At 53.6% G+C, this 27,074-nt stretch overlaps 2 protein-coding genes across 6 annotated transcripts; both read right to left on the bottom strand.

Moving 5' to 3' along the window:
- Positions 1-4,134: 4,134 nt before the first annotated feature.
- On the bottom strand, positions 4,135-12,444 carry CNGA2 (cyclic nucleotide gated channel subunit alpha 2). Its single transcript, XM_056360114.1, has 6 exons — positions 11,459-12,444; positions 11,146-11,256; positions 10,451-10,621; positions 7,996-8,103; positions 7,466-7,572; positions 4,135-6,774 (listed from the first exon to the last, which is right to left on the bottom strand). The coding sequence occupies exons 1-6, from the start codon at positions 11,569-11,571 to the stop codon at positions 5,351-5,353; spliced, it is 2,034 nt and encodes a 677-aa protein (XP_056216089.1). The 5' UTR covers positions 11,572-12,444; the 3' UTR covers positions 4,135-5,350.
- Positions 12,445-14,681: 2,237 nt separating this feature from the next.
- FATE1 (fetal and adult testis expressed 1) lies at positions 14,682-26,634 on the bottom strand. 5 transcript variants are annotated; one of them, XM_056360093.1, is made up of 7 exons: positions 26,467-26,634; positions 22,624-22,854; positions 21,903-22,057; positions 21,023-21,111; positions 20,062-20,223; positions 17,342-17,420; positions 14,682-16,894 (listed from the first exon to the last, which is right to left on the bottom strand). In XM_056360093.1, exons 1-7 carry the CDS (start codon positions 26,540-26,542, stop codon positions 16,763-16,765), a joined length of 924 nt encoding a protein of 307 aa, XP_056216068.1. In that variant the 5' UTR covers positions 26,543-26,634; the 3' UTR covers positions 14,682-16,762. The 5 variants fall into 5 exon arrangements, 4 of the variants coding, with proteins under 4 accessions (XP_056216068.1, XP_056216070.1, XP_056216069.1 ...); XM_056360095.1 differs by lacking the exon at positions 26,467-26,634 and adding an exon at positions 26,348-26,440; XM_056360094.1 differs by lacking the exon at positions 26,467-26,634 and adding an exon at positions 26,096-26,182.
- Positions 26,635-27,074: the final 440 nt, after the last annotated feature.

Below are 27,074 nucleotides of genomic sequence, written 5' to 3'. Positions count from 1 at the left end.
ACACCAAGCTGCTGGGTCAGGGGAAAAAGGGGTGTTGGGAAGGCATCCCAGGGTTTTCCCTCCATCACACCAAGGGAGATGGCGGAGATGGCCTCACCTCCTGCTTACCCATCACCCTGAGCTGCTGTCATGGCAACACCCACTCCAGTTCAGGAAGGAATGGGTACTTCCACTTGTTTAACCAAGGAGGAGGCAGCACCCTGGCATTTTGAACATGGGAAGGATGGGAACAAGCAAGACAGCCTGCACAGAGAGAGCTCGCGGAAAGGCTGACCTGGACCTACACAACGTGCAGGTCTGCAGCTTCCTGCCACCTGCAAGACAGGTATGATGGTGAGCCACTTCGGCTCTGCTCCTCATGGCTGGGAAATGTGCTCATGGGGATGGTACTCATAGGGATACTGCCCGCACACCACAGCAACACCCCACACAAAAACAGGGGTGATAGAGGGCTTGAGCTCCGCAGGACAGAACTGGCACAGAGCACCCACCAGTCTGTAAGACGTGCTGGGTGCTCAGCACCAATCTTCCCCTTCAAAGGGCAGACCACATCTCAGTGAGCCACAACTCACTGAAACACCTCAGAAAGACCCTCAGATACTCCTCAGGGGCTGCAAAGAAAACAACCATTGCCTAGCACCACCAAAACTCCTTTGACAGTAGGTCCTACGCTGGCGGCTGTCCTCTGCAGCCATTTCCCAGGAGCAGCCCCAGGACACAGCACATCCACCATGGCCCATGGCCCATGAGAAGAAGCTGAGCACAGAGCCTTTTCTTTGAAATCCCACTCACACCTGCAGAGGAAGCAGGCAGTTCTTTGATTTCAGAGCTATTGAATCCAAACGATCGTGAGCAAGCCAGCCCCCCTCCAGAGAATAGTGCATGGCAGTCTGATGACCTTCTACACCACCTCCACATCCCGGTTCTGGGAGAACTGGTGGAAATCTTGCTCACGGCAGCCCTCTGCGTGCAGTGCCTCACTCCTGGGAAGGCAGCACCAGCAGCACGCTCGCGGTCCTGGTTGCCTTGGGTGCAGAGGAGGCAGGAGCTGGGGAAGGCAAAGCCATCTAGAGAGCACTTTGGGGGGATGTGCTGGAGAGCTTGGAGCTGTATCCAAACTTTCCTGATTTTCAAGAGACTTCAGCTGAGCCCATAGGAGACACAATGCAGTCAGGAAGTCAGAGCAAGGCTGGAGCTTGCCCACCGCTTCACACCACTGAGGTCTTGACTGGACAGCCAGACCCCATCTCAGCAGTGCAGAGGAGACCATAGGCACAGCGCTATGGAGAAGGCCATCACAGATTTCAACAGCACCAAAAGCAGCTCTGCTGCTGCCTGTGCCGTGCCACACACCAGAACCGCAGTCATCAGGGATCCTGGTAAGCCACGAGCCAGCCACCTCCACAACCTCTGTTTCATGCCTTTCTCCCTGCACTGCACACACCACAACAGATCTTCTCGCCAAGGTGGGCCTGTTGTGCTGCAGGACTCAGAGGCTTCAGGCTTCGTGCCAGAGCTTGGGCTTGAAGCCAGGCCCACTCGGCAATCCCAAAATCCAGTGGTTCAAACTGATATGAGCCCTGCTTACAGACCTAACCTACCTCTGGAGAAGGGGCAAAGCCACATGGTCTCCTGCACTGCAGTCTCCAGCCCAAGGAGAAGAGGTTGTTTTGCAGCTTGCTCACAATGACCAAAATGGCCTCTTCGTGGACATCTTAAGAAAAACAAAAAGCAGGCAGGCAGCAGGCAGGAGTTATCACTGTTGTGTCCTGGCAAGCTCTCTCCATTTCCCCCTGCTGTGAAACGGGTACTTAGATCTCCCAGAGGCCGATGAGAGACCTTTTTCTGGGTATCATCCAGTGATGATTATTTCATTCCTAGAAGCAGTGCTCAGAGGCGAGGAGGGAAACCAGTACCACGCAATGCACTTATGGTTGATACACCTGAGAATCCCAGCCCTTTTCCTGCAGCTGTAGGGGTGGCAGGCAACATCTGAAGATACACCCTTTAGCAGCAGCAGATTTGCAGAAAACATCTGGAAGTCAAGGGGCTTCCCTGGTCCGATGGCACTGGAAGGGGTGGCTGCCTGGTTAGGCACACGTTTGCCCCTGGTCTGACCTCTCTGGAGGTCAATGCATTTACTCCATATTTGATGTCTCCCACCCACAACACACAACTGAGAAAGCTGTGTTGTGCAACGGCAGAGATCTAGAAAAAAGAAATTGTTATTAATCTGCAGACAAAGCAGTTTAATGTACCGTGGTGCATGGGCAAGTCTGTGCAGAGCACCCAGCAGACCCTCTGAGTGGGCATCCTCAGCTTTTCCTCCCGGTTGCCAGCCCTGAGGAGCAGCCTTTGGTAAGCCTCTGTTCCCCATCGCCAGGCGAGCCTTACTGGGGGGGGGGGGGGGAAGGCACATACTGGGACCACCTGTAAAAGGGGCAGCAGCCAAAGCTGTATCTGCTGTGCCCCGTGTCCACTCTGCTGGGAATTTAGGCAGCCCACAAGTGCAGCTGTGCCATTGTCTGCTTCTGTCCGACATCTGCCTCTCCAAAAAACTCACGGAGCTGCTACTAATTTCATTAGCAGGCCCCATCAAGCGGTTCATCAATCTCTGATTTCCTGGCTTGCTGCCATGAGGAAACAAGCGGGATCTGCTCGGAATTCACAAAGCCATCCTCTGGGGTAATTTGTCTGAAGACTTAAAATTTCCCCGAGTGGATTATTATCTCGGATTAAAACCGGGGGGCGGGGAGGGGGGGGGGGGGGGGGTGTTTTTGCTGCTTTCTTTTCTTTTTTCCTTCCCCCGGAATAAATCAGAATACCCCCTAAGCTGCCAGCAGTTCCCCAGCCCGGAGGCAGAAGCCCCGGGATCCGCTCCCGGGCCGGCTGCATCCCACAGACCCGCCCGGTGCGCAGCAGCGCAGGACCCGAGCCCGGGGGCTCGGAGCGGGGCACGGGGCCGGCGAAAGGGAACCGGGAATCGCCGGAGCGATGGAGGAGGTTCCAACTCGCCCTCCAGGGACCTACAGCTCCGCCGGGAAACACTCCGGGGTACGCTGTCAAGCGCTCGGCTCCCCACGCGTGCCGCACGGCGAGCGGCTGCGAGCCCACAGCCCCGCGGGGGCCGCATCCAGCCCGCTGCAGCGCCGCGGCCCGGGGGTGCGCGGCCGTTCCGCGGCTCACAGCGCCCCCTCGCGGCCCCCTCCCCGCAGCGCGGCCGCCCGTGCCCGCCCGGCGGAGCGGGGCTGGGGCCCGGGCCGTGCCCTGTGCGGGCGGGGCGAGCGGCACCTTCCGGAGCCACAAACCACGGGAACGGGGAAAGCGGGGGGCCGGGGCTCCGGGTGTCACAGGAAAAAACAGAAACCACCTCACACTCAGCCAAAATCGTCCTAGCCCTACAAACAAACGAACGAAAATCCTAAATTTAGAGGCGACAAAAAACTTATCTTACCCTAGATTCTAAATTTGGTAATTTAACCTTCCCTCTCCCACCAATCCCAAAAAGCAAGGCCATTATTTTTAAATGGAAAATTCCCATACAAAATGAAGAGAGGCAGTCTTACTTTGGAGGGAGAAGAAAGGAAAAGCCGAATCCCTTCAGTTTTCCACCACGAACCTTCTTCAGTTGATACCTGTCTATGCGTCATCCCATTATTTTAGCCACACTATTGGCTGAATTTGACCCAGAACATGAAGTTTCTCCAAAATTCCTTTCTCCAACAAATATTCTCCTTGTAAACCAGCCCCAGCCCACCCCACAGACCCCGTGGCTGGGAGCAGGAGGTCGCAGATACCTACCCATGGATCAGAGCAAGCTATGCAACAGAAGCAAGAAATAAGGTTGCATCCCCCAGTGCCAGCACCTGCACAGCACCATTAGGCGTGGGTGGGATTATTGCTTGTGCTGAGGCTGCCGTTGCTTGCAGGGTATTGGTGCCTTCCCTGCACCGCACCCCTCACCAAGCAGCTGCTGGCACTGTGGAGCCCACAGAGCTTTGTGGCGCATGTGATGGTGCCACAGTTTCACCCTTGCACACGTGTCCCCGTGGCTCTGCCATTCATTTCTCCTTCAGAAGGCAACTGGCCGGCAAAGCCCCAAAACTCCTACTGAGTACAAGAAAACCTCCTGCCTAAGAAAATAAATGTGTTCTGTATTCTCTCCGAGCTACCCACACCAAAGCAAATACAGGCACAGTTGGGTCCCACCACTGCTCTGTTCCTTAAAAATGTGTCATTTCAGTCAAACCCTTCCTGGCACATCTGGCTGTCATTAGGTAGAGGAGAGGGACAGCTACTGTCTTTCTTCTGCACATAGCACAACAGGTGCTGTCGGGCCAGTGAGCCATGGTCTTTACCTCTGTATGGATGTCTCAGATGACAAATACAGTAGCCCAAATGGAAATCATGCTGCCTCTGCAGTGGGAGGGCTTGGGGACCATCCCCCAGGAAGGTGCAGTGCTCAGGGTACTGAGCCACCCACGCCAGGTGCCATCTGACAACATCAAACAGAGCAGAAGGGAGAAGAGAGGCAGGCAGGAGGACAGCAGCTGCCTGCCCTTGCAGCTAGATTTCCAGCCTCAGTGTGGACAGTAGAGGTGACCTAGGTAGTGACAATGACCCAGACAAGCCTCTCCATCTGCAGACATAAGAGGCAAAGACTGGGCTGTCTTAGTTGAGTGTTGGTATCTTGCAAGTAAGGAGTGTCTTGGTGCAGGCTGGGTGTCTGCAGACAGTCAGTGGAGACTGTTTACTTAAAATGAGTTATAAAGGCTGAACCCAAAATACATTTGTTAAATATGTGGCTTGAGTTTTGGTGCCTCTCACTGGGGTGGTTTTGTTATCTGCAAGGGATCCGGCATCTTCCAAAGCCTGTCTCCTCCTTGGTCCCTGTACGGATGGGTAGGTGGCACATGGCAGGCTCTGTCCACCATGACTCTGCGTCTCTTCAACATAGATGGGAGGCCAGCATGTCCAGGTATCCCTCCCCGTAAGGTTCACGTCCCACCTTCTATTAAGGCAACCAGGAGGAAAGAGGCATGATGGGCACAGAACTTTTGCAGAAGCTGGAAGGAAATGTTAGCAGTGGCATTAGCCATTGTCCTCTTTTTAGTGATCCAAGTCCAAGATCTCAGACCAAGGCAATGAGAACAGGGACAGGCCAGAAGAAGAGCTGGGACAATCACCTGATTTGGAGCCATTTCAGAAGCTGCCATCAAAGCAGTGGCAGCAGCAATGCTAAGGACCTGAGAGAAGTCCCTGTCAAGGCAGCCACAGGATCTGCCTTGTGAAATAGCAAACACTGTCTCAGCACAAGACCAGACATCACCTAGCTGGCCTCTGCACCCTCTCATTTCATCCCACCAGGTAAAGCTTTCTCCTTATCCTCAAGCGAACTGTCTGAGCTATCAGAGAAGAAGTCCTCCAAATCCTGCTGCCTCATCTTGGACTCTAGAAGAGTGATGCGCTGCTTGAGCTTCATCTGGGCATTGTTGTACTCTGTCAGAAGCCGGCCAAAGCGGGCGTGCAGTGTGTCCAGGTTCAAGGCCAGCCTGTCCAGCTTCTCCTCCATGCTCTTCCCTTCTGCACTTGCCTCTGCAGCTGACTCATCCAGCAGACCTTCCTTGATCAGGATCTCCCGGCCACGCTCCTCCAAGACCTTTTTGGCATCAGGATACTCTGTGACAGCTTCCATAAGATCTTCCTTTGACAGGCAGAAGAGATCAGAGTAGCCCAGGCTACGGATGTTGGCTGTACGCCTGTTGCCCATTTTGCTCCCTTTAATGTTGATGATGCTGATCTCACCAAAGCAGCCTCCTGCAGTGAGCAAAGCATACTGTGTTATTCCATCATCTGCCACTACAGCCAGCTTCCCCTCCTTGATAATGTACATCTCTTTCCCAATGTCTCCTTTCCGGCAAACGTAATCCCCTGGGCTGAACACCTGAGGGCGAAGCTTCAGCACCAGCTCCACCAGTAGACCTGCCTCACAGTCCTGGAAAATCCTCACCTTCTTCAGTGTCTCCAGGTGAACGTTGATGGCAATCTCTGCCCTTAATTTATCAGGGAGATTCTTGAGGACTTCCCGTTCATCCACTGCTTTCTTGTTGGTCCACAGGTAGTCAAACCACTTGATGACTTTGGTTTCCATGTCTTTGCTCACCTTGCGAAACTGCATGTAGTGTTTGATGGCGTCAATTTTTGCCTGGAATTCTGCCCTGGTGGCATTCATGTTGGATATCATGGATCCCACATTCCCCACAATGGTGGCAAAGATGAGGACACCGATGAGAAAATCAAAGATCACGAAGAGGTACTCTTCATCACGCACAGGGGGAGGGGTCTCTCCGATGGTAGTCAAAGTCAACGTAGACCAGTAGAGACAGTAGACATACTCCCGGGTCAGATACCCATATTCAGGGTCTGTGATGTTGGGATAGACCCAGGTGTCCTCTCCAAAGCCTATGGCCTTGGAAATGGCATAATAAATGCAGGCATTCCAGTGGATGATGACCAGGATGTAAAGAACCAAATTGCTAATGCGGAAGACGTTGGGGTGGCTGGTTCTGGTCTCAGTCCTATCAAAGAACTCAAACATGCGGGAGAAGTGCAGCAGTCTGTTGAAACGCAATTCAGGGCAGTGCAATCCCACAGCAAAGTATGCCAGGTCTGTGGGCAAGATGGAGAGAACATCCAGCTTGAATTGTAAGGTGTAGATGTAGTTATCCCGTAACTTCTTCAGGTCCTTAACCAGGAGGCCCTGCTCCAAGAAACCTAACAGGGAAGCAAATGACAAAATTAGCTTGGCTTATGTTCAGCTCTTCTGCAGGCTTTGTAAGCACTTCTGAGAAACGTTTTATGGCACGCCATGCACATGTGTGCATATATACACAGGGTCATCCAAATATTACCAGTTCTACCTGATCTACTCAGTTTACAAGCTTTTGCCCCTACTCAAGCTCTTCATCTGGCAAAAGCCACCGAAAGATACCACTTAGGGATTTAGTCTGTTGCACAAAGAAAGGGGGACACAAAGGTTTTCATCCTCCAGATCATGAATTATTGCAGTTCTGACAGAAAACATACAGCCACATGCTGCATTCCTAGAACTTTAAATTCTGCCTTTTTCCATGTAGATAATTCAGTAGCTGAACTGATGCAAAATCAGACACACAGACCTTCAACTACACCCGAATACTAATAGTAACACAAGTCATTTTGTACAATTATTCAAAGCTGAAGTTGAAAGCTGGGATGATTAATCTTTCAATCTGAAACTTACTCCATTTCTCAGATCTTTTAATTAGATTCCTTCTCTGCAGACCGCTTCGTAGTAGTGAGTGCCAAGGTAGACAAAACCCCCCTTCTACTGGAGGTGCAGATTAAGTCTCTCCCTTGCAGCTCATCTCCACTTTTAGGGATTAAAGCAAAGCAACTCACAAGCCAGCATGCTCCCTCTGCTTACCCGTATGCAGGTGTATCACTATGTCCCCAACGTAGATACAGTCTGAGATGTAGTCTAGCACCAGCCAGAGGACAACATAGGTTTTTTGCAGGTCACTGAAGCAAGCCCTGGTGGAAGGTCATAAAACAGGGTGGTGAAACCAACAAATCTCCATATCATCTCCAGCTGTTACAGCTAGCTGATTCTGAGGCTCCTAACTTCGCAACAGAGCTTAGCCACTTGCCCCTTTTCTCCTAGAAATTAAAACTCCCTTCTCTGAAAAGTCTGCCCTCCCTGGACCTAGGTAAAGCAACATCCTGAAATGACCTCCCAAATGCACCTTGCAGCTTGACCCTGAAATCATGGTCCTTTCCAGATGGATGCTCTGCCTTTGCACCGCAGAAGTCACAATGATAGGAGGGTTCCTTTCCTTTAGGTTCCCACCAGCCCCAACACCACCAGTTGTCAGTTGTCTGATCCGGGCAGAGCCACGACAACCAGGTGAATAGGAGGATTAGAGGAGACAGGGACCCTACAACCTCCCAGCTCACCTGGCTATGAGCAAGCACCAGTTATAGAGGACAGGAACTGCAATGACAACCAGCCAACGGTAGTACCAGTCCCCTGCAGGGTCCACCACAAAGATCTGCCATTTCTTCCTGGAAACAGAGAGAAGCCAGAGCTAGCAATGTATGAAAAAAGGGCTAAACATAGAAAATAGGGTTGAAAGGAACCATCCCAGCCATATCCTTCATCCCTTGCACTAAACTGGCTCAAACATAGCTGCAGCTTGAGTGTCAGTCTGGAAGCTAAAACCAAACCCAGCAGCACTGAGCAAAAATACCCATCGCCATCTAAGCTCCTTTATCCCTTAAACTGAGCTCAGTAACGTACCAGAAGAGGAAACTGTAGGATGGTAAGGCAAAGCAGGTGGCCTACATGCACACAGCACCCCAGTGGCAGAGCCAGAAACAGATGTATGCAAGAGGGCGATCAGAAAACTTCTTGTTACATGACATTGCCTCTTGCAGATGAGGTATGGATTGGTGCCAGACAGATCTTAAGAGATTAATTAGAGCAGGAAGGAAAGCGTGCTGCAGATCAGCAGGAACACCAGGAGGGGATGCCCAGGCCCCAGCACAGAGACCCAGGGGGCAGCTGGCATTGCATGGCTGCAGTCACCATGCTGCTCACAGCTGCCTGCTCAGTGCTGGGTCCAGCCTTTGAACTGCTCCCAAGTGTTTGATCCTGCTCGTCTTGGGACTCCGAGATAAGATGTGCGTGTTCCAGTCCCCAGATCTCACTGGAGAAGCCAGGGAAGAGAAACTGTGTAGCAGGGCTGATAGACTGAGCTGCTGCAGCCTGGTGGGGCAAAACTCCCTCTCCCACTTCCAGATTTTGAACATGGAAAACTCTCTCCAGTGACAGGAGAAAAACAACCCACTTGCCAACAGATTCCCCATGCCGACCCCCACTGCTTCTGACAGCTTCTAAAGCAAAACCTCTGCCTTGAAGTCTCCTTCCCCAGCAGCACAGGCAGCAGCACCCATGGTGCCCAGAACGTGGGGACTTGCATGCGGCGCAAAGCCAGCAGTGGTCCTTCGCACTCACTCTGATCACAGCCATAGACAAAGAGATGGTCCAACCTTCCCACTAGAAGCGTTTATCTTTTGCTCAGAAAGTGGGATTTCAATGTTTTTTTGAGAAAGGGACTCTTTGCTCCCTGGCACATACAGCACCGACCCACCTGCGGCTAGCCAGTACCCTTGTAACATCTGCAAGCACTAATAACCTTAATAACAATGTTAATCACATTGGTAATTTTAGCTTTAAAACACCAGTGCTGCCCATGGCAGGTGGCCAGATTTACTGACATCACACTGACAGCAGGGTCAGGGTTGGAAAACCAGGGCTCTGGGTTAACCCAGGAAGAGGGAATAATTATCTCTTCCCGAAGGCTTTGCATCCAAGCCTGCAACCATGGAGTCTCCCAGGGCTGTTAACAGCAGCTCACGTTTGCAATTACCAGACCTGGGTCCTTTCTTACCTGTGGAGGTGAGGACCTAGAAAACAGCAGAAGTTACTACCATCTCCCCAGGAACCCGGTGGCACCGAGCAGCCCTTTCACAGCACACCTCAGCCGCCCCTGGTAATTAACAAGCTCCCCTTAACCTCACAGGGCAGAATGCTTTTTTCTATGACTAGTAAAGACCCAGATACAAGGCTCAGATATTTTTCCTCTACAGAAAACAATTATTTCCTTAGTGTTTTAATTACCAGGTATAATGGTAGGGTCCAGAGTAGTCTGTGAGCTTTGCCCTTTCATTAGCCAGCAGAAAAAAAGCCAGGTTATTGCTTTTCACCCAGAGTGTGAGCTGAGGAGATGAAAGGGCTGGATTTGAAAGAGCCTTTCCAGAATGCTGCTGTCACAGCGTCTGCAACTGGGGGGGGGGGGGGGCATGGGCAGCAAACACACTCCTGCATCTCCCTTCATCCTGCAGATTACGAATGAGACTGGCAAATCCCAAGTGTTTGTGCTTGCTGTGGTCTCCTGGGTGGCAACTCCACACCCCTTGGCTTGACCCCAGCTCCTCGTATGCACAGGCTGAAGGTACATCTCTCCACAGACCCAGGGCTGCCTCCAAACACCAGCCCTAGTGCTGAACTGCTGTGAAAATGGGGAGGTCTGCTAGCTGCCACAAGCCACACAATGTGTGTTACCTACCAGGGGAGAGAAAACCCGCACTGGTGAGGCACAGGCCAGGTCTTTTCCATAAGGACAGACTACCAGATCCTATGTGCCTGCACAACACCCGGCAAAGCCAGGCTGGCTGCCAGGACAAGGGCTGGAGAGGCCAGGGAGGACTCTTCCCACCACTGCATCCTACCTCCCTCTTTTCCATCCCCATCTACCTCCATTAGCCATCACTGCCAGGAGCCCCCCTAGCACCACGCACAGCTGATCTCCAGCCAAGGACAGCTGGGGGCACAGGAAAGGGACCCTACTTTTTGTTTTCCTCTTCGGTCTCCTCGTCCTCTAGACCATTACCAGCACCTGCAGCCACTGTCTGGAGCTCAGGACCCTGGAAGCGCTCAAGGAAGGGGTCTGGCCTTTGCTGCTCCTCCTGCAAGCTCTTGCTGGCCCAGTTCCTCAGCACCAGCACCAGCCGGACTATCCTGGATTGGGAAGAGAGGCAGAATCAGGAGGTGTCTGCAGAGCAAAGAGAAAGCAAAAGCTTGAGAGCAGGCAGAGGGGCTACAGATGAGAAGACAACTCTCACAACTCCCTTTCAAGCCCAAACATTTCCTTCCCCGTCCCCCCCCCCCCTTGTAGTGGTGGTGTGGGACCAAGAATATACAAGCAAAAGAGCCCACCCTGGCAGAGTCTCACAGCTTCTTCCCCAATCCTGCGGCCGTGCCTGCAGGGACATGAGGAATGTGTGGGTGACTGGGGCAGGGTGAAACTGCCTGTGAGGGAAAGGAGTGAGCCGTCCCAGGGCCCCAGAGGTGATGAAGCTGCCCCCTCCCACAGCCCTCTTCATGGGCACTGAGGCAAGCAGAGCAGCATTCACAGATGCCGGTCCCTGCAACCCCTGTGTGCCATGCAGCAGGAGGGGATCCTGACCCCACACAAGTCCCCAGTGTCAAAGCCAGGCACAAAGGGCTCAGGCTCACCCTGGGCCAGCAGCATGTGCAGGTACCTGGCCAAAGCTCCCCTGCCTTGGAAAGCAGAGGCAGCCGGCTGCTCCCTGCCATCCAGGGGAGCTTCTCTCCACAGCTCTGAGGAGGTGTCATCCTGAGTCAAGCAGGTTCTGCAGCGAGGAAAAGAGGGGGTCACAGCCATACCGTGCCATCGAGGCACTTGCCCACAGCCAGACAAACTGGAGGAAGCAGGCAGCTGAGGTTTGGCATCGCAGCCCTGCCCACACCAGGTCTCGGCAGACACACAGAGATGACCCTCCCCTCCCCTCCCCCACTACTGCCTCCCTCACCCCAACCAGGAACCAGCCTGACCTCCTGGTGCTGAGCTGCATCCTCTCTGTGTCACCCTCCACTTGGGCTTGGGTGGATGGGCAGGGGTGGCAGCTGGCTGGTGAGCTGTGCAGAGCATTACTCTTGGCCATCATCCTCCATGTGTGGAGACCACAGGCACACACCCTGCCCCAGAGACCTGCAAAGAGCAGAAGACAGCCACAGGAAGAGCCGTGCAGGACACATTATGTGGTCTGAACTGAGAGATACAGCACAGCATGGGAAGAGAGGTTCAAACTCTATGGGATGCGCCCACCCCATGTTTTCCACCACCGGCCGTCACTGATGCTGCATTAAGAGTCTTGCAGAGCATTTCACCCTCCCCAATAGATCCCACATCTGCCCATGGCTCATGAAAGATGCTCTCCTCATCATTCAGGCTCCTCGGCCATTGCTGGGACAACAGCATCCCCAGCCAGCTGTGCCATAACAAGCTCTCAGCACCACTGCCTGCCCAAGGACAAGAAAATAGTCTCATAAGGAATGCAAATGCAAGGCCAGCCCGGGCAGGGAGAAGCTGTCATGCAGCAGCACAGGGTAGACTTCGCATGTACGAGGGCATTTGCACCCAAGCAACCACCCTCCTTCTCCAGGGCACTGCAACCTGCTGGTGGTCTGCCCAGCAAGCTCCACCTCTCATCACTGCAGAAATTTCTGCTCTGGAAATAAAGGTTTGCTATTTAAAAAGAGCCTTGCTGAGCTTCCTGCTGGCAGGAGCTACTAACTGGCTTCAAAAAGCAGCAGACAAGACCCAGCATTAATACGTGGTGCTTGCTGTGAAGCTGTTAAGTGTGGGATTTAACTGGGGTTTGTTTATCTAAAAAGCCAGAGGTGCCCATGGGGATTGCCCAGCCCCAGCACCACATGCAGCCCTCACTTCTGCTGCACCCTAGTACAGACCACGCCGTGCAAAAGCACCTGACAGACACACAGACTTGACATGCACAGACACAAAGGCACACAGGCATTGCTCAGCCCTCCCTAGAGACAGACACACAGACTTGACATGCACAGACACAAAGGCACACAGGCATTGCTCAGCCCTCCCTAGACCGCCTATTCCCACCCTGGCCACCCTGCCTGCTGCCCCCAGGGCACAGGACGCTCTCTATACCCACAATGCATGGATAAGCAAAAGCACGCTTGTGCTCTCCCATGGTGCAGCCCACGGCCAGGGCTCTGCTTGGGGGAAGGCAATGCCTTGTACACCTCTACCAACACGCACAAAGACTACATCCACGCTGCATGCACAGGGACAGCCACACACACGCGGGAGAGCCACCTCCCTGGGGCAGCGGAGCCGCTGCCAAGAAGCCACCACTGTCCACTTACGAGCCTGGCGTCCCCCGAAGCCTTCAACACTTGACTGCTGCCTAGCGCAGGCTAGAGGGGTGGCTGGGGAGCGTCCCTCCCCAGGAGCCTCCTGGGCTGTCTCCAGAGCAGTCAGGCTTTCACAAGGTGTGTTGAGCTGCAAAGCAAAGCTAGCACAAGTGGACCGGCCTGCCCTCCTGCCCTTCGTCCCTGCCCAAGCAGAGAAGCAGGCAGGTGGCCAGGCAGCACGCTGGCAGTGGCAGAGGGGCCTCCGCAGCACACAGGGAGGATGCACACACGCGTGTGCATCTCGTCACTACAGCACGCCCATCCCCTGAGCATCCTCGATGCCCTGAGCAGCAAGGCGCACTTCAGAGGAGTTAATAGCAGCCAGCTTTGTGTCTGGGGGATGAAAGAGGAGGAGGAAAATGTGCTGCTCAGGGATGCTCCATTTCCCTACCCATGAATCCCCTTCTCCACCTGCCACCTCCTGGGTGACCAGAGGGACCCTAGACATCTCTCAAGGCAGACCATGGCTGGAGATCTCAGCCATCCTGAGCAGCTCTAGGTCCAGTGGCTCTTGAGTCCCCAGCACACGTTGGGAAGGGTCACTGCCCACCCAGGGACAGGTACAGCCAGGTTCAGGTCCCCGAACACAAGGGTATGCGCTGGGATTGCCTCCAGGGCCATCTGCTTCTGCTCCCCTCCCAGCCCTCTGCCCCAGGGAAAACAAAGCTGGAGACTATTTCCCTGCTTCACAGGCTGCACCACAGCTACTGCTACGATGGAAAATTTGCAGAAGTAGCCACATTTTAACACCCTCCCATCCAGTTACCTCTTCTCATGTTCAGGGAGGAGGCCCAGTGGGCTGCCACTCTGGAGTGCCGGTGAAGAGAGCTGCAGAGTTTGAAGATGATCATGAAATGCATCTTTCACCAGTTTCTGTGCTTGTGTTTTGTTCACAAAACCATTCTAATAATGAGTTAGCAAAAAGTTTTGCATCCTCAAGGCAATAAGGAAGAGGTTAATTTTTACCCCCTTCCTCCAGCAGTGGCTGAGGCTGGATCAGTCCCTAATGTGCACATGGAGTTCTGTACCATGTACAGGGCTGATCTGAAAGCACCAGCACCAGGAGTCCCTTCGCTATCAAAGGTTCACCTTTCCTTCTCTCAAAGCCTTAAATCCCACCTGTTCTGATCTCACTGAAAACCTGGACAGCAGGGAGCCTGCAGGAAGAAATAGAATTTTTGCAGCCTTGGCCAGGGCTGCTGGCAGCGCCAGTGGGTGCTTCCCCAGTGAGCACCCATCAGCAAGGGACGCATCACGCTGCTCTTGTCCCCACACCACACACCGCAGCACTGGGGACAGCTCACAGACCAGGACCAGCAGAAGCACGTGTCTCCCTGCCAGCTCTCCTTTTGCTCCCTGCCTGCAGCTGCCTTCAAAAGCGACACGGGAACTCCAGGAGCTGCTCCCTCAACCACCGTAGTGCACCAAGACACTTCGTTTTCCACGTCGTTGTGGCAGTGACCCTAGGAGACACCCAGCCCTGCCACACATGATGCCCTGGGACAAAGAAGAGCCAGGAGGAGGAGGAGGCAGGGAAGAGAGAAAGAAAATAAATAAAAGCATAGAACCGCAACAGGGACAGCATTAACCAGAAACTCTCCTCCAGATCCCCCCAGCCAGAGCAGCTAGCATGCATGTTTTACACCAGTGGGCCAAACAGCCTGTAGCTCTAGAGATGTCAGAAATCCAGTAGCTGATTAAATAAGCATGCGTGGCTGAGATATACAGCACCAGGTCAGAGTCCCGCTGCCAAGGGAATAAACCTTACCTGTCCTCTTCCATTGGGATACCAGGATAAGACTCCACAATTCATAGAAGAAACACATCCAGAACACACGGAGTTTATTAAAATATGCATTTTATAGGTCAGTGTGTCCAGATTTATACCAGGATTTATGCTTTACATAAAAATCATATTGTATCCTCTTCAACCTGCCAATAATTAAGCTGTGAGAATACATACAGTTTGATCACCCCCCCTCCAAACATCTTCAATCCACACTTGAAGGTGGTGTGACCCCCAATGGGTCAGCCCTTTTTACCCTAAAATACAGCTCAAAATAATAATAATAATAATAATAATAATAAACCAAACAACAAAACACCACAAGCTTCCTCCAAAACACGTTTGCAGCTCTCAGACAAGAAAAAACAGCCAAATGATTTACCTGCTTTCCTGGCATGAGTCACACAGCAGCAGCCCCCTTATACAGACCTGTTGTGTAAGGACCGCTGGTAACCCTGACCACATCCCTGAGCCACAAGCCACAGGAACCCCCCTTGCACCAGTGCTCCCACCCCTTACACACACCCTGCCACAGCACACCAAGTCCACCACACCATCCTGGTCTACAATAAATGTCAGTGCTCTCCTCAGCAAAGCTATCAGCCACAGGTTCAGACCTGCAATTACTTGTGGGACAGTTACTTATTAGTCAATGTCCAGCTGCCAGATTTACAGTCACTGATGCTTGATGCGGTTGCAGGCAGAAAACACCCAAGCATCCATGTCTATAAATAAGCTCTTGGGATATCTGGGTGACCTGTAGATCCAGCTACAATTATTTATAGGTGGAACAGAGAGGTCCTGTTAAGCCATGCCAAAACCTGCCCCTGAGCCTGCAGGCACAACTCCAGCAGAGGTTCTGGGTGAACTACCAAAAGCATCTCAAAGGCACCTCGGATCCAAGAATTACCTAAACTCCACAGAACGAAAGAAATGGCAAAGCTGTTGAATTGGGCTTGTTTTTAGCTAAAGAGCATCTGGGCCAAGAATTCCCCTCACCTGAGTTCTTGCACCATCACTGAAGTTACAGCTTGGCAGCAGACCTGGGAGCAATCCTGCCCTCTGGCACTGGCAACGTAACAAATATCTACTGCTGCCCAAGTGGGCAATTTTCCATGGCCTGTCTGGTGCTATCACTGTTGGTACAAGGTCTTATAATCTGGAGAGTCACTGTGGGGAGGTTTCCTATTTAAATCTCTCTGGGAAAGAGCCAAGCTCTCGGATAAGACCAGACCTCAGCAATGCTCTTACAGTCACTTTGGATCTGAACATTTGCAAATCTGCTGCTGAACAGCCTCGAGCAGGATGGGAGCCGAGGAGACAGTGGCACAGCAGCAGCTGCAGGGATGGGGGCTCCTGGCTCTTCCAGCTCCATACCTCCATAGCAGGGGCTAAGGCATGGGAGAACTGGCAGTACCACCTCCACCTAAGAGCAGTTGTGCAAGGAAGAAAGAACCCACCAGCAGTTTAAAAACACTCAACTACTCTGCAGAAGCTTTTGGGGTGGAAGATGTGGAACAGACCACACCAGTTGGCTGAGGATTTTTATGGGGTCAGAATTGAGTTGTCCAAGTCAGGATGTGGTCAGGGAACTGGGCCCACCACAGTCTAGGACTCTTAACAGGACCCCATGTCTGCAAACACCCAACACCTTGGGTTTTCATCTCACCTGGAACACCTCCGTAGCAGCCACCAGTTTCTTGTGAGACCCAGCCTCTTCACAGCAGCTTCCCACGCAAGCACTCACCCCATCAAACATATAAGGTGGTTGCTGGAGTACACACAGCATTTCCAGCCACAGCCCAGCCCTGGGACTCTGATTGTTGGGACATACTCCTTGTACACCACCTCTCCCTGATACACGTCTCTAGCTGCTGTGGCACAAGGTCCAGCTCCGTCATTTCCCTCACCCGCCTCCAGTGCTAGAGCATGGGGACAGATGGCACCTTCACTGTAAGCGGGGCCTAAAGGACACAGATCCTCAAGGGCCTACAGTGCAAAAAGCAGGTCAAGTTACTAAGAAACATAGTTTTACTGTTTGCAAGTACATGAGCAAGGATCCTCTCCCTGCCCTCACCCACCCTGCCAGGGTTGGGCAGGGGTGGTCAGGGCATGGAAAGTCATCTCCTCAGCCAGAGCCACGTGTTGATGAGGCAGGCGGAGATCATCACAGAGTAGACCAGGGCCTCCTTCTGCCGCCAGGCATTGCACTGCTCCTCCAACACACGGAGCCTCCCTGAGATCTTCATCAACTGCAAGAGAAACAGCAGGACTGCTGTCAGCCCTGCAGCAAAGTGCAGGAAGGACACTGGCTGCATCCTAGAGACATGGGACAGCAAGGGATGGAGGGATGGGAGCTGCCATCTCCTTCAGGTCCTCCTTTTCTAGAGCAGCAGCTATCTTGCGTAGGAGAACTAGAAGCACTACCTCAGGTCCTGAGAAGATGCTTCAGGAAAAGGTCCTTCCCATTAGAAGAGCATGTGAGCCCTTTATTGCCAGCAGGTGAAGCCCTACAGCCCCGCAGGGTAGGGGCTTGATGGGTCAACACACATATAAGTTCTCCCCTGCTTCTCCACCTGCAACATCAGCCAGGACTAGGCTTGGCAACACCAGCCTGAGCAACAGACCCCTGGAGCCTACTCACCCACCCTCCTGTGGCTTTCCCAGGAAACATTTCCAGCCCTTCACCCCCATCTCACCTGCTTCCTCATTGCTGCCATCTCAGCCACCCCGACCTCCTCCAAGGCACTCTCTGGAGCTGGGCCAGCCTCCTGGGAGCTGGGGAAGAAAAACAGATGCAGACTGACAAATACTGCTCGAGAGGTGCAGCTGCCTTCCCGCACCCGCGGCACTGCCACGGGGAGCTGAGCCATGCAGGCAGCGCGTGTGTGCCCAGGATGTGCTGCCTGGATGCAGCGTCAGGAGAGAGGAAAAAGCACCTGCACAGCACCTACTCATCTCTTCTTAACCCCCCATCATGCATAATTACACCCCTCCACCATGCATCACACAGTGATGACAACAAAACATACAGCACATGCCATGACAGAAAACAGGGAAAACACATGCTTGTATTTCTTTAGAGGTCCAACAGAGAGAAAACATATTTACCAAGTATCCATTCTCTATAGTCAGAGGAATTCTTTGAGGGTTGGATAAATCACCTTTAGAGCCAGTCAGGTAAATACGTATCACAGGGCCAATGCCGAAATGGAGGGATGATCTCATTTACACCAGCAGGTGAGCATCCCGCTGCTGGGAAGCGGCCATCAGCTGGGGGGAACTATCTGAGCAAGTGCATCAGCCAGCAGAAAAGGGTCCTGTGTTTGCCGAGACAAGGATTTGTTCCTCTCCAGTATTTTCCAGATACCACAAACTCACTTTCCCCACCCACCAACAAAAAAGGTATCACTTCTTGCTCTTATAGCAGATTTTACCCACAACTTGAAATGTAAACAAGCAACCCAAGCATGCACCACTTTCTTCGATCCCTGGAAACAAAGAGGCCACCATCGGGATTAGCTGCTGCACTGGCAGAGGCAACACAGACCACGGATCTCCAGGGCATCCCCTAGAGACGCAGCCTTGCTGCAGGGCCCGCAGCGCTGAGCTACAGTGAGAAAAACAAAAATTGCCACATTCGGTCTGTTGTTCCTATCATCATAGCCCAGCCCTACATCGGTTCTTCTATAACCAAAACTCCCCTATGCACACCGACAACTCACATGGGCACTCGCTGACACCGTATGGGTTAATCAGTGTCTGACACTGCTCCTTCGGAGACCTTGGGGAAGGAGAGGGTATTTATTCCTGTTTGCAACATGATGTTGATCTCGCTGAAGACAAGCCAGAACAGCATGGGGAGATTCAGTGAATCTCTCACTGAAAATACATTTGCGAGATAATACCTCCACGTAGAGCAGCTGCAGTGTAAAATGAAAGTAACAACAGAAAGAAAATCCAATTTCCCCCAGCACAGAGCCATTAAAAAAGGACATATCCTGCAGCTTTTGACTGAAAAATCTGTTGATGCAGGTGAACACCCCTTAGAGTACAGGCTAGAAATTACCTTCCAATGATTCATACCCTTCAAGAGGTCACGGTCAGGCAAATATTCCAGTCTCTGTCCTAGATCATACTTTCTTTACTAAAATTTCAGGACAAAAAAAAGTCAGCTCAGTGATTTTTTTTTTATTTTTATTGTTGCATAGGGGTACAAAGTTGCCCTATTGAAGAGATACTATATGCATCTGAAGTACCAAGAAGAGGCACTGCAAGGTGGCTGGCTTCAAAGGGAGATGGAGACCTGGGGAGAGGCCCAGGACTCACCCCACTGCATTACAGCAGCTCCACAAGCTACCACCTCTCGTGGTACCGTGGCCTAAACCTCCTCTGCTGCTGATGGGAGAAGGTCTTACATAGCCACTAACCAGACCTGCTAGTATGTCCAGGCTTCATTACAAGAAAATAATTATTTTTTTTAAAAAAAAAAAGCGCTATCTGAAGACAGTCAGCCTACTATGGTTAAAAGCAGGGACACCACAGGCAGAAGCCAGCTCTGCTGCCAGCTGGGGAGGGAAGGTAGGATGTGCCACCGAGGGAACCGAAGATGGATGCTCACTCTCCTCCCTTTCTGCCTGGAGGCTTTGCTCAAGGAGAATTAGAAGTATGTGGATGTTCCTCCAGGTACTCAGCAGCCTTTGAGCAGTGGGGACACCTTAAGGCTATAAGTTGTCTTTGAATGTGTTAAATTTACTGCACTTGCACACATAAGAGCACGGTGGAGATAGTTGCTCCAGCACATCTGGAGAGACTCGAGTTTGTTGCATACCTGCTCCAGTGCGCACGTGGCCATACTGGCCCCTGGCCAGCGGCATCAGCTACAAGATGAGTGTCTTGGTGGAGCCAGTTCGTGGAAAATGTTAATTAAGATCAACCAAGACACAGCCAAGGGTACTGGGAGCCTGAAGGAGAAGGTGTCTCAGGGACAGGACCTGGGTCAGGCTGTCTTTTCTAGATTTTGATTCCCTTCACACATTTCTCTCCATCGAGCTACCAAGGCATGCATAAAAATTAGCACTTGCTTAGCAGTGAAGAGCAGCTGAAATCCCAGCAACATCACAGACGGTGTTAGATCCCTCAGGGTGCCCAGGGGACCGGTGTTAAGCTAAGCAGGAGAAACCAGCTGGGCTGGGTTAGCAGGATGCACCCAGGCTGGCTGCACCAAGCACTCCTGGGCCAGGCACCCAGAGCTGCTGGACAGGACAGGCAAGAGCGAGAGCCTGGGACAGGCGTGCAGCCTGCTCCTGCACTGCGCAGCCTGCGGTTCACGGAGCTCATGCCTGGCTCACGCCTTAGCGAGGCAAAGGCAAGTCCCTGCAGAATGACAGGGAGGTGGCTCAACAGAAGCCGAAGTCACCTGGATGGCACTGAGCCTTGCAGAGAGTCCCAGACACGGTGGAAGAGCACCTGGCCCAGGAGGTACATGGTCCTGAAGATGTTCTGCATGGAGTAGATCCTGCCCATCTCCGTAAGGACAGGGAGAGGGGCACTGCGCACAGGCAGGGGGCACGCATCCAGCCTGGGGTGCACAACAGAATCATGCCTGTTATTTCCTAGCCTCGTACAACACAGGCATAGCCTGGCATTTGGCAGTGCCCTTTATCCCTTCAGCAGCTCCAAGCACCTTTGGACAATGCCATCAGCACCCAGACCACTGTGTTACCAGGTGGGAGAACCCCTCCAGTGGCCCCCAGGCTCAGAGGCAGTTGCCTGACTCCTCCAAAGCCAACCGTGGCTCTGTGATAACCAGAGCTTTACCAGCTGCTCTCACAGGGGTTGAAGGTGGCAGCTTTCCTGCCACCCAGGACAACTGTAGACTTCTAGGGAGAACGGTGGCTCTGCTGTGGGATTACTTTAGAGACAATTTATCCACTGGGAAGACTCTGGAGACCAAGGCCATGAGCAGAGGATCACTATCACCACGCTACTGCTCACAAGCTACACTCAAACAGCTGAAAAGCAAGTGTGTGCCCTTAGCCCACCCTGTCCGCAAGGTACCACAGGTTTCAACAACGCTTGCAGAAACCCACTTAAGCCCTGGTGCCTCCTTTGCCAGTGGTCACCTGCCCGTAGCCTGCAGCACTCTGCCATATCACCCTGGGAGCCAACGCAGCGCCTTTAATGCTGCCTCACACAAACCCCTCTGACACTGGAAATCACGTTCCTCTTCTGCAAGAGTAGGACTTGCCAGGCATTGTCTTGCCCCAATCTGGATACACCCCACCTCGGGGCATCAACACCAGAGAGCATCAAAGCAGCACAGATGACAGGAGATGCTGATCCCCACCCGCCCCAGACAGTTCTGGGTTTGTGCTCACCGCTCGTGGTGCTGGCCTGGGCTGTGCAAGGCCAGCTGGGCACAGTCATTTGGAGTCCTCTCCCGCCGTGACCTGCTGCTGTGGTGGCCCTGTTGGCACCAAACATAACCCCATTAGCTCAGAGACCTGGCACAGGGTGAGACCAGCTCGGTGCCCTGTGTGATCTGCAGTGTCAGGAGCCCATCAGCATGGGGAAAGCAGTCAGTGGTGGGAGCATTACATGAGCCCCGAAGCTGGTGACCTGATGCTGGAGCGGGTGAGGAGACGTGCTTGGAGCAGGGCGAGGGTCACCAGCAAGGAGCCTGCTGATATGATCTCTATTCAGATCAGAAATCCTGAACCTAACGCATCCGGGAACAGCTCCTGAATCCGAGCAAGGTGAAAGCACTTGAGAAGGCAGACTGGCAGCTCCAGCACCCAAAACCAGCCTTTGCTGCCCATGTCAGGGGCCTCTCTTAAAATTAGTTTCACACAAAGTTAAAAATCTGCTTTCAACTCTAACACCAGCACCCTTTATGCTGCAATGATGAAACAGCTCCACCTCGTACTTCATCCATGAGAAAAAGTGGATGAAAGGGGACTTCAAAAGCAGCAGAAAGAGGTTATAGGGGGACTGCACCTACCCCAGTCTAACTCCTGCTTGCAAAATGCAGTAGGAGATCTGGCTGAATCGATGCCCCAGCATGCAGGTGTATCTTGGTTATGGGACCGAAAGAGATCCCACCACCCCTACCCCCTTGCTCCTAGAACCTCCTAGGGAAGGCAGCACTCTGGAAGGTGAATTCTGGCCTGGCATGGTAACAGACCTCTGGAGAAACCCAATGCTGGGGTTGCTCCCCTTTCCCACCACAGGCAACCCTGTCCACTCTCAATACAGTACCAATCGTTTGCGTTTCTGGGAGCTTGATCTGTTGGCTACATGCAGAAAAGGGAGCTCCTCGAGGTGGGTGGGCTGCCCAGAGGCATCCGGGGACATGTGCACCACAACAGAGGGGACCTTCTTCTGCAGGTTGGGCCTCAAACCAGCATCTGTTTCTACAGAGAGAAGACAGGGAAGAATTAAGCCGACCTGAATGCCCTCAGGACAGGAGAGAAGAGAGAACCACCCATGTAGGGGAGCCAATCCTATGTCTAGCACTAGATGTACATCAAAAGCCATGTCCTGCAGGTGTGAGCAGCGGGACAGCCCAGAGAGACATGGACTGGAAAGCAACCAGACACACTGCTCCAGGAAAGTGAAGCTTCGGAGCTGTTTTTCAAAGAGGCAGGGCCATATGTCTCTGCATCCCAAAGCAGGGAGCCTACCAAAGGCCAAAAGGGAACTGTAAGAGATGTGGAAGGAGATGCCTCTATATTTTCTCCTCACCTTTTGGAACTAAAAACCCTCCTGCCTTCTGTTGGCCACCTTTGCCCACCTCTCCCCAGGCATCTCTCCACCATCCTGGGCTACCTTCTAGAAGAAAGGTGACTACAATATCTGCCCCTATCCTCTTCTCTTGCAAAGCAGAACACTGGGGGCTTCATAAAGGGATTGTACTCCCTAGGATGTTGTAGCACCCCACTAAGCTTCAGCCACCCCAAAAGACAACCCAGGACATTACCTGCAAGAGAAATCCTATCAGGGATGTGCATCTGAAAGGAAGGGGAGCCATCCTCTGTCACTGGCTCCTCGTCCACAGGGCTGAGGCTGTCTGCTACCTTCAGCCTGTTGGGAACCTGCATCCTTTGATTGATGGCTTCTGTGAAGAGCAGGTCACAGCGGGCTCGGTTCAGATCCAGTCCCCAAAATGGCCACATCTTTTCAGTTGACTTGCTCAGATTGCTTGCACACCCTGGGGTTTCACACAGAGGAAAAGAAAGCTGAGTGAAAGTGGTAGCAAGCATCTCTTGCAAACTGGCACCCGCACAGGGACACCATGTGCTGTAAAACAGCTACAATACAGGCAGAAACAACCCAAAAGACAGACACTGTCGGGGTTGTCCCAGAGAATGGGGTGTCCCACTAAGCCCAGCTGGTAAGGGCAAGGGTGTGGGGCCACTGCAGGTGGGAACTCCTGCCCAGTAGGGTGAGAAAAGAGAAAATTCCTGTGTGTCCTGGGAGCAAAGCATGAGCTTAGCCCCTGTTGTCTCAACTGACAGCAAGGACAGGACAATAGTTCAGCACACTTGCGGGAGAAAAGTTGTTCAGTATACCCCAAAACCTACTGGAAAAAAAAATATTTTCCATCCAGAAGTAAAGGTTTTTTTGAGGGCTGGGAGCACATTTTTGTGTTCATAAACCTTCACGGAAAAATGGGGTTTTCTAAAAACAAAACACACTTTTTTGTGATAATATTCCAGGTTACACAGGAAAAGCTAAGCACTAAACTCTTTCTGCAGACACATCCACCACGGTATTCCCCAGGGCCATACCCCATTCCCCACCCAATCCGGCACTCATGTCCTCCATCCATCATCCACATCAAGCTGAACATGACGGACTTTGCCCTGAGCAGAGCTGCCAAATGCTGAACCATCGTCCCAGAGGGGAAGGCAAAGCACACGTCAGCTCCTCCAGGTCAGTGCCAGCTTGGCTCTCCTCCACAAGGAGACTGGCACTGAGGACGGTCCCAGTCCCCAGCTCTCGCTGCTCCTGGGGGCATCTGACAGCAGGAGCAGGACATGGGACACTGACACTATCTGGGGCTTTGCAGCTGCTCAGGGCGCACAATTGCCCTGTGCCTCAGCTTCCCCTTTGCCACATCCCAGGGCTTTGAGAAGTGCTCTGGGGCCACAAGGTCCCAACACTTTCACTGAGTGATGCAAGCAGAGGGTAATAAACAGATTTTTGGGAGAGAAGCCCCAGAAAACACCCTCCTGGCTCCCAGCATATGCACTCTTTATTCTTTCTCAAAAAGCTGCAGCAGAAGAGAAAAACCCAACAAGCAAGGGCTACCAAGGCTGGCAGATCCCAGCCTGACCCAACATCCCAGAAATGCCACATGCATGAACCCCCTGCACCCTCCTTGCTGTCACCCTGTGAGCTCGTCATGCCCCAAAAGGTTCCCCCTTTGCTTCAGGTGAAAATCTCCACCATAAGAGCAGCCACCTGCTCCAGCACAGCCCAAACAGCTGGAGAAAGGAGAGATCTTCCTCTTCAGAGCTCAAGGCAGGGGAAATGAGAGGAGGCAAGGGAGCGGCAGCGTGCAGGGGCCCTGCCTTCTTTGATCATGTCCAGGAACTATATTTAGCAGCCAGGTCTCTGACGCTGCGTTTCCAGCCCACCAGGCTGCTCCCAACTGGCTGCAGCCATGGCTGCCCACCACCACCCTCGCTGCTGCAGCTTCTCAGGGTGCTTGGAGCCTCTCGCCTGCCCCAGCCCCCTGCCACCCCCTGGGATATCACCCAGGGGAGAGGAGCAGAGGGAAATCCCTGGGGAGCAGCGCCACTCCTGAAGCCCAAAGGGCCATGGGAGACGCAGCCCCCAAGCCATGGATCCCCCAGCCAGGCCCTGTAACTCCAGGTACACCAGGGCAGCCAAACAGGTTCATGTGGCAATAACCAGCACTTCCAGTGATCACCTACCTCACGCTGCTCCCTCCTCCTCTATCATTTAAACCCTTTTAATTGAAGAGACAGAAATGTGCCCAGCATCAGCTGCAGCAGTTTCCTGGTTCCGGCTGTGCAGAGAGGAGATCCCCATCTCTGCAGCTGGGTCTGCCCCAGCAGTGCTGCTGCAGATGTGGAGTGCAGGGGCGCAGCAGCCCCCGGCTGCCCCACACCTTCTCCACCAGCTTGCCCAGACCCAACACTGGCACAGGTGACACCAACCCATGGGTGTCACAACACACACACACCCCCCTCCTGCTTCTCCCCCAAATCTTGAAGAAAGTGGATTTTTGCAGGAACCTTCCACTCAGGAGTGGGGCAATAAGTCCTGGGAAAGTCACAAAGTGGCTTCAGTCCCACAAGAGAAACCTGCATCAGAGACCCAGCCTCACAGACCACAACCATGGAGACCACTGGGTTTCTCCTTCACCTTTTTGGTGCCTTAGAGGAGCAAACACCCTGTGTTGCTTTCTCAGCCTGCTCTCTGGGAAAGCAGCATATATTAATAACAATAAATCTGGAGAGGGCAGACGGGTTCATTTTCTGATCACCTGCGAAGCTGCTGCAGCTCCCAAAGAGCAGAGGGATGGGATGGGAGTGAGAGGCAGGCTCCGAGAGCTATTAACTAAAGGGGGAAAAAATTGGCTGTCAAAACCCATAAGAACAAAATGCTTAAGTGGCTGGATTTCCTCCTTTAACTTTCTCCAGGGCTTTTTCCAGCTATTGCCAAGCAACCCCCCCCTTGCCAGTGGAAGAAGACTGCTTCTGAGCCTCTGCTTTGGCACTTCTCCTTGCGTTTGCAGTGACAGGGAATTTCCAGCTCACTAAGCCTGTGAGTAGGTTTAAGCTCTGCCAGCGAGGAAGACCTGCCCTGGGGAGGGAAACCCCACAGCCTCCCTCCCTGCATCCCTCCCCAGCCCGGGATGCTCCATACAAGGCAGGCAGGGGTACCCAGCACCCCCCCGCCTCACCGCTCAGGATGGGGTGCTGGCATGAGCAGCCTTCTGCTAGAGGAGCTGACCTCGCTCACAGTTTTGGGGGTCGGGCTTGGGGCTGTCCCTTGTCACAGCAGAGGGGGGCCCAAACAAGGCGGGGAATGGGGTTTGTCCCCGGCTCGGGTGCGGCAGCCCGCCACGGCCAAGCCGCGGAGCGCAGGCGGCCCCGCAGAGCCGGGGTGACCCCGCTGCGCCCCCCGAGCCTCGGCTCAGGGATGCGCCGAGGGACGAAGGGCTCCGGGGGTCCCGGACACGGCTCCAGCTCCGAGCACCGCGGAGGGCCGAGAAACTCGGGCCGTGGGTGAGAGGAGGCGGCCACGGACGGCAGCGGGGCGGGGAGGGGGGGGGCTCCCGTGCCCTCCCAGGGGCGGCTGCCCGCCCCTCGCCCCCCAGGGCCGCTCCCCCACCGGGGCTGCCCGCAGAGCCCCGTCCCGTCCCCGGCACCCACCAGCTTTGCGGCTCGCAAAGGGGGGAGCAGGGAACCACTTACTGTTCTTTGCAGTCCGAGGCAACTACCGGACCTGTCAACAGCCGCGCCCGCTGCCAGCCGGGCGGGGGCTGTGTCCGGGGGGGTGGGGGGACAGCCCGCCCCGCCCCCCGGATGCCCGCCCCGCCCCCCGGCAGCCCGCCCGCCGCTCTTAAAGCCGCAGCCGAGGTAATTAACGAGCCGCCGCTCATCAGCGCGGCGCCTGCGCGGGAGCAGCCGGCCCCCCCTCCGCAGGTCATCGCGCAAATAGTTTACCGGAGCGAAAGGATTGCTCTTGCCAGGGGCAAAACTGGGGAGGGGGGATGCAAACCCAGGGGCTTCACCCGGGGGGGGGGTGTCCCTATGCCCACGGGTATCTGCAAGGCAAAACCAACCCAGGCTGCAAGGTGGGGGCTCAGCCCAGCTCCTTCGGCACCCCAGCGCTGCTGCCCATGGCTCATGTGTCCCCATGCCACCGCCCGAGCCCGGCTGGCAGCGGGACGGCAGCCATCCAAGTGCCAAGCTGTGCCAGAGCAAATCTCTGCTCAGTGGAGAATGGAGGCCGCGGCGATAAAGTGATCCATTTGGGATGAACGACAGTTTTAAACACTTCTGAATGGGGACAGAGTCCAAGACCTGACCGTAAAATCTGGTTTTGAAAGGGCTTAAAATAAATCCCGCGCTGCCCTGGTCTTGCTATTTAAAGGGGATTATCTAAGAGGTTTAGGAGCATACAGAGGAACAGCAAGACAACTTGTGCACCTAAATCCCCTCAAAGACCTTAGAAAATCCCTCTGCGTCACCTACCAGCTGGTCAGGGCTCACAGGACTCTCGCCAAGAGTTGTACCAAGTGCCCAGGGAAGTCAAAAGCTCGTGTCGGATGCGTGCGGTTCACTCCCAGCGCCACAGCAGTGCACACACCCAGTTTCCCGAGATGGTCCCCTCCTCGCTGGGGACTGTGATGCAGCCGTGCCTGGGGGGAGTATTGGTGACATTTTCCCA

This window comes from Falco biarmicus, chromosome 14 (assembly GCF_023638135.1).
Source record: "Falco biarmicus isolate bFalBia1 chromosome 14, bFalBia1.pri, whole genome shotgun sequence".
Taxonomy (NCBI): Eukaryota; Metazoa; Chordata; class Aves; order Falconiformes; family Falconidae; genus Falco; species Falco biarmicus.
The sequence above is the reverse complement of the archived record's forward strand: the minus strand, read 5'-3'. Positions and strand labels throughout refer to the sequence as shown.